At 40.4% G+C, this 7,193-nt stretch overlaps 1 protein-coding gene across 1 annotated transcript; it reads left to right on the forward strand.

The window, feature by feature from the left end:
- The first annotated feature begins 1,541 nt into the window (after window positions 1-1,541).
- Window positions 1,542-6,920, forward strand: LOC121550434 (derlin-2). The gene is made up of 7 exons (XM_041862690.2): window positions 1,542-1,688; window positions 4,424-4,489; window positions 4,638-4,711; window positions 4,948-5,041; window positions 5,514-5,709; window positions 5,851-5,941; window positions 6,400-6,920. Exons 1-7 carry the CDS (start codon window positions 1,596-1,598, stop codon window positions 6,503-6,505), a joined length of 720 nt encoding a protein of 239 aa, XP_041718624.1. The 5' UTR covers window positions 1,542-1,595; the 3' UTR covers window positions 6,506-6,920.
- The last annotated feature ends 273 nt before the right edge of the window (window positions 6,921-7,193 follow it).

The raw sequence follows: 7,193 nt of genomic DNA on the forward strand, positions 1-7,193 counted from the left end.
AGCGATAGAGGCTCTGGAAAGAGAGAAGATTAAGATTCTGTTCCTGGATGTACAAGAGAAAGGGATGGGAGATAGAAAAGAGAGCGATGGAAAAGGAGAGGTGGGAGTTTACAGGGGAGTGGGAGAGAAAGAATAGGGAAATGGAGAGAATGCAAAGGGAGAAAGAAGAGAAGTGGGCAAAAGAGAAGAGTGAAATGGAGGAGGGAATGAAGGAGCCAGAAATAAAGCTGTACCAGATGCAGAATGTCCTGAGTCAAAGTTGAGGAATATCACTTAAGTGTCATATTTACATTTACATTACAGTCATTTAGCAGACGCTCTTATTCAGAGCGACTTACAGTTAATGAGCGCATACATTTTTCATACTGGCCCCCTGTGGGAATCGAACCCACAACCCTGGCGTTGCAATGGCCATGCTCTACCAACTGAGCTACAGGAGGCCTATTTAGGATTCAATAGATTAAATTGACTTCATGCTAGAGAAGGAGTAATAATAATATCGCAGATCACTATTTTACATGGGCTTTCTCTTTCAGATGCATCATTGTAAAAGTATGGAAACTAGAAGTGCCCAGAGAGTCAGGGCAAAGCAGGAGAAAAGGGAGAGGAAAGAGAGATGTTGGAGAAGAACAAAGTAAAAGAGCTGCTCAGAGCTAGAACAGCAGAGAGTAAGGAAAAAGTGAGGAAAAAGCCCACTTGGTGGATGTTGTGAGGAAATATAACGAAAGGAAACCGAGAAAGGATGAGAAAATGTGTTGAAAAAGGCATATGGCAAATAAAATCACACGACGTACATCCCAGACCTCAAATTGAGGAAGATGTAAAAACGCAAAGGAGATGGAAGAGTAAATACTGTCAGCTGTCATTGGTCAAGTTCTTTCATTTAGTGGAATACTTCATAAATAATATAATATGAGCAGTTATTTGTCCTTATTCATTGCCATATTGAAGAAAACACACACACAAAATATAAGTATCAGATGTAGATTAAAGGTGGATGTGGTTACGGGATAACGCAATGTATGTTAACTTTGTTGACATACTGAATATATTTCAAATACTGTATCTAACTTCGTGACTGAAGAAAAATACATGAGAAAAGCCGTTCCCATGACGTCAAAACCTCACTCCCCTTTCATCCTATTTGTTGTAGAGACATACGCGGACCAATCAAAGAATGCCATCGTCTCATCGACTATGTGATTGACAGGTTTGTGGTTCGCTCACACCATTGGCTCACACAAAAATAACATGGACTGACAAACCAATGACAGATCATAAAAACTCACAGCAACTCCCCTTTATGCCGCGTTCAAAACAACTCGGAAATCTCTGACTTCCGAGATTTCAAAACAACTGGGCACTCGGAAAAAAACGAGCTCCGACTCGGAAAAATCGATTTGAACGGTCATCCAACTCGGAATTCCAACTCGGGAACTCAGGCCACTTTCTAGAGCTCCGAATTTCCGACCTGAAGATCACTGACGTCATGATTTAACCTTGTATTTTTCTGAGTTCCCAGTTGTTTTGAACGCGGCATTCTCACCCTGTGATGACGTGTCAAGAAAGTGCCGGAAGCCTTCAGTTGGTCCAAAATGGCTTACCAGACTTTTCAGCAGGAATATTTACAGATCCCTGTTGTAACTCGGGCATACACAACTGCCTGCGTCCTCACCACCGCTGCCGTGGTAAGATATTATAATTTCATCTGAAACATCTTCTTGTTGGCAATGTAGACAGGGTCAGGGCTTGGCGTTTAGCCGTGGATGTCAGTCTGCTAACTCGCTAGCTAGTAGCTTGCTGCTTTAGCTAGCGCGTCTCTTTGGCAAAACAGAAGTGCCAAAGACAGTACGGTAGTGCACATCAATTAGCTAGAGTGCTAGACTGCTGTGTTTGTGTCGCCAAATAATTGTTCTTGACTGTAGTTGGGCTGTCACCGACCTTTATCGAATTGACCAAATGTGTGCAAGGCATGGGTCAGTAGCTAGCTAAATGGGCTATGCAGTTGGTAGCGAAACTTCTCATGGCATGATTACCTGTGAGCACAGCTGCATTTCGTAACGTTTACTTTACTGTTTTTGGTGCGGTTTACTGCCGCATTCAAAACAACTGGGAGCTCGGAACTCGAAAATCTCCTACTTCCGACTTCAGTGCGTTCAAAATAACTGGGAACTCGCGAAAAAACCGAACTCCGACAGATCAATTGAACGGTCATCCAACTCAGAATTCCAACTCGGAACTCTTTCTATAATTCCGACCTGAAGATCACTGACGTCATGATTTGACTTCGTCTTTTTCCGAGTTCCCAGTTGTTTTGAACGCATCATACATCTAGCTAGCAAGACATGCTAATTTTACATTTTATATTTTAGTTATTTAGCAGACGCTCTTATCCAGAGCGACTTACAGTTAGGTGAGTGCATACATTTTCATACTGGCCCCCCGTGGGAATCGAACCCACAACCCTGGCGTTGCAAACGCCATGCTCTACCAACTGAGCTACACGGGACTAATGAGGAAGTGAGATTTCTCCTCCTCCTCCCAGTCTGATTAATCAGGTTCTAATTCACAATTAATTGGTAGATACAGCCCGAGACATTTGTGTAAATGTTCCTTACAAGCAAGAATGTTGAATAAAATGACATTTAAACTTGCTCTACCAATTGCCTGTGCGGTGTGTCCTACTGCTGCTCGAAAGTTTAGACAAAATAGCCACAGAGTAGTGTTATTAACCCGACTTTCAGTACGCTGGTCTGTATAGCAGTCTGATGTTTGGCCAAGCCTCCTCCAGGCTACTATTTTCGATCTTCAATAGTTCTTATACAAAGCGTGCCATGGTGGAAAAAGTACCCATTTGTCATACTTGAGTAAAAGTAAATATGCCTTTAATAGAAAATGACTCAAGTGAAAGTCACCCAGTAAAATACTACTTGAGTAAAAGTCTAAAAGTATTTGGTTTTAAATATACTTAAGTATCAAAAGTAAATATAATTGCTAAATATACTTAAGTATCAAATCATTTCAAATTCCTTATATTGAGCAAACCAGATGGCACCATTTAATTGTTTTTTTAAATTTACGGATAGCCAGGGGCACACTCCAACACTTGGACATCATTTACAAATGAAGCATTTGTGTTTAGTGAGCCCGCCAGATCAGAGGCAGTAGGGATTACCAGGGATGTTCTCTTGATAAGTGTTTGAATTTGACAATTTTTTCCTGTCCTGCTAAGCATTCAAAATGTAAAGAGTACTTTTGGGTGTCAGTGAAAATGTATGGAATAAAAAGTACATTACTTTCTTTAGGAATGTAGTGAAGTAGAAGTTGTCAAATATAAATACTAAAGTACAGATACCCCCAAAAAACCTACTTAAGTAGTACTTTAAAGTATTTTTACTTAAGTACTCGACACCACTGTATGAAAATGATACATTCTGAATCAAGGAAGGATGGACAAAAATCCACAGCAAAAAAAAAAAGTATTTATAAATGTTTTGCTTTCAATCTTCAATAGCTCTTAGACAGTTTGCCATGCCAAATGATATATAATGAGCTCCAAAAGTATTGGGACAATGACTCATTTTTTGTCGTTTTGGCTCTGTACTCAAGCACTTTGGATTTAAAGTGCAGACTTTCAGCTTTAATTTGAGGGTATTTGCATCCATATCGGGTGAACCGTTTAGAAATTACAGCACTTTTTGTACGTGGACTAAAAAGTAAAGGGACAAATTCACTTGTGTATTAAAGTAGTCAAAAGTTTAGTATTTGGTCCCATATTCCTAGCACACAATTATTACATCAAGCTTGTGACTCTACAAACTTGTTGGATGCATTTGCATTGTGCCTACAATCAAATCTATTGCATCGTTCGTTTTGTTTCAGTATGTTGCATTGAAAGTGGTTATTGCATTGATTCGATCACAATTGCCACAGTAAAGGGAAACGTTGATAGTGTTAACTAACAGGGAAAACTCTAGAAAGTTGAGTGAAGTTCTATATCCTGCTTCTCTCCGTGGGCTGATATTTATTTTGCGCTCGGGGCTACTGCGTGCCAGCGTCACAGTTTAGAGGGAACATTGGTTACACTTATTGTATATATTTTTCTCGCTGATAGGAATGATGAGGGCCATATGTTTTGAAACCCATTTGGCAAGCGATGATTATTGACACTAAAACACAGCGTTGGAATTGTAGTTCACACAGCCAGCCGTGGGCGAAGATGGCTACGTTTTACCTTAGTTAACCTCAGCATGCTAAGCATAGAGTTGCAGTTTGTTAGCTGCTGTTTAAAAGAATGTCAAGAATTCCAAGATTGATGATAGTTCATGGTTGACTTAACATTTTCTGACAAAAGATGTATCATCAGATAGAACAGGTGAGCTATTGATTCTAATGATGATGCTTTCTTTGCTCTCACCCTCAGCAATTAGAACTCATCACACCTTTCCAACTATACTTCAACCCTGATTTGATACTAAGGAATTATCAGGTGAGTACATGCAATCATCGGTCATTTAGCTACTTTATCAGATATGAAAAACATTTTGGAATTTTTAATCTTAGGCCTACTGTGTATAAGCATTTTTTTAAAATAAGTGAGATGCAAGGATGAATGATTTCTTTGTTCTGTCTTGTAGGTATGGAGACTCATAACCAACTTTCTATTTTTCGGTCCAATTGGCTTCAACTTCCTTTTCAATATGATTTTTTTGTATCCTTTTTCTGTTGCACTTGTCTTGCTGAGTGTACTTGTGAAATTGATATTTTGCATATTTTTCAATCCCTTTGATTGGAAGCACTATGCGACTCATAAAATGCTTGTCTTGAACAAGAAGACTAGCCATGTTTCATTTATTTGTAATCTTGATGCAACTGTCTAATCATAATGAATTATAGGCTAAGTATTTGCTTTGCCCGTGGCAGATTTCCTTAACCATTGGCTTCCAGGTACCGATACTGTCGTATGCTGGAGGAGGGCTCATTCAGGGGCCGCACCGCTGACTTTGTCTTCATGTTCCTCTTCGGTGGCCTTCTGATGACTGTATCCTTGTAACAACTGTTACTTTCATGGTCTTAGTTGATACCTTTACGAGAAGCTCTTGAGCAACAGTCACAGTCTTTGCCACCTAGTTTTCTTTCTTTTTTTAGCTGTGTTTAGGCTAGTTCTCATACTGAGAATCAATCAGTTGGTTGGCTGCAGTTGGCAGCAGGTAGCCTAGAGGTTAAGAGCCTTGGGCCAGTAATTGAAAGGTCGCTGGTTCGAATCCTCGAGCTGGCAAGGTGGGAAAATCTGCCGTTATGCCGATTACGTCAGTTAAGGCAGCCCCCCGCACCGCTCTGATTCAGAGGGGTTGGGTTAAATGCAGAAGACACATTTTGATTGAATGCATTCAGTTGTGCAACTGACTAGGTATCCCCTTTCCTTCATTTCCTAAGTAAGAGTAAATCAACTCAAATAATGCTGTATGCCACAATTCAATCTACCAATCACTTTTTTCTCAGTAAGCACATAGATATTTGGCACCTTTGTGAGTCTGGTGTTCTTGGGCCAAGCCTTCACCATCATGCTGGTGTACGTGTGGAGCAGGCGCAACCCCAACGTTCGCATGAACTTCTTTGGCCTGCTGAACTTTCAGGCGCCCTTTCTCCCTTGGGTGCTCATGGGATTCTCTCTGTTGCTGGGCAACTCCATCATTGTGGATTTACTAGGTACCAGTCGCCCTAACCACCATAACCCATTTCTGTAATGCATCAATGTTATTAATGGCGTTAAGATCCAAAATGTTGTTGCCTTATTGACCATTGAGGAGTGGTGACTAGTCGGGTCAATGCTGTGTTCCCTTCCCTAAGGTATCGCTGTGGGTCATGTGTACTTCTTTCTGGAGGATGTGTTCCCAAACCAGCCAGGTGGTGGCAGATGGCTCAAGACTCCCTTTTTTCTGTAAGTTTGATATGGTTCTAGTACAGTCCAATAATGAATTTGTCTTATGATAGAAACTGCAGTGTTTACCCCACAAGTCTGTGGAGAGATGGTAATGTTGCTGGAGAGACAGGGGGCACACACACAAATGGCAGTAAGCTTGATACAGAGTAAACAATAGTTATAAATATATGGAAATTGCCAACATTAACAATGTTATAAGCAATGTTTTGACAAGGTGTTCTCAAGGTATGCTGTCCTTAGGAGAGGCCATGACAAAATGTTGTCTATGCTGATTGATAATATTCTAGAAAAGGAAGGGCACATCAATAGCTCTTTAATAAAAGTAGAAATATACCATCCATTTATCAGATGAGCAACATATAATCTATTATTAAAAGTATCTTAAGCATATTGTACTGTGTTTTGGTTTGTATATGTAGATCCTTCACCTGTCTCTGTTATTCTCTCCCCCACAGTAAGATGCTGTTTGACACTCCAGAGGAGGATGCCAACTACAACCCCCTTCCCGAGGAGCGTCCAGGGGGGTTCGCCTGGGGAGAGGGACAGCGCCTCGGGGGTTAATTTAGCCCCCCACCACAGGATCACTTTATAATGGACATTGCCTCAGAGAGAGATAGAGCGACAAACTTGGTCTTTTTTTCCGACTTGTTTCTCTAGTTCTGGATGGAAAACGCCAATCTCCAACCAGAGCTTTTCGGAGATTGGCGTGTGGCTTACATCTCCCTCAAACTGTTCTATAAGCCAGACTGTCACTTTAAGACCACATAAGCGGACATAACAACAGGAAGTGTCATTTGATGGTAAACCTTTAGCTGTGTTGACATTTGGCTTAATTGCTGTGGGGAAAAAATGAGGCTCAACAATATTGTCAAATAACAGGAAACAACAGCGGAGGAAAAAATCTGAATGAATTCAGATCGAGTGTTTTTTCCATTTGACTTTTTTAAAATAATAAACATGTGGCATATGTAGATAATGCTGGAGATATTTTCTTTGTAATTTTTCTGTAGTGTTGCATCGGTTGAAGCAAGTTTTTCTCTAAGGAGTTCCATAATTAAATTAGATTTATGTGCTTGGATGCACTAGGTATCAACAATGTGAGCACTCTTACATATTGAATAAAAGCACATTTGTTTATTGCAACTGTAGAAAGTATTAACTGCAGACAAATCAAACAAGCATATGTTACTCTTTGTAATACTGCCCTCCTCTGGTAGGAGAAGACATTGCAGTGAATGGAAGGAAGGGA

Source organism: Coregonus clupeaformis, chromosome 35, assembly GCF_020615455.1.
Source record: "Coregonus clupeaformis isolate EN_2021a chromosome 35, ASM2061545v1, whole genome shotgun sequence".
NCBI classification, from domain to species: domain Eukaryota; kingdom Metazoa; phylum Chordata; class Actinopteri; order Salmoniformes; family Salmonidae; genus Coregonus; species Coregonus clupeaformis.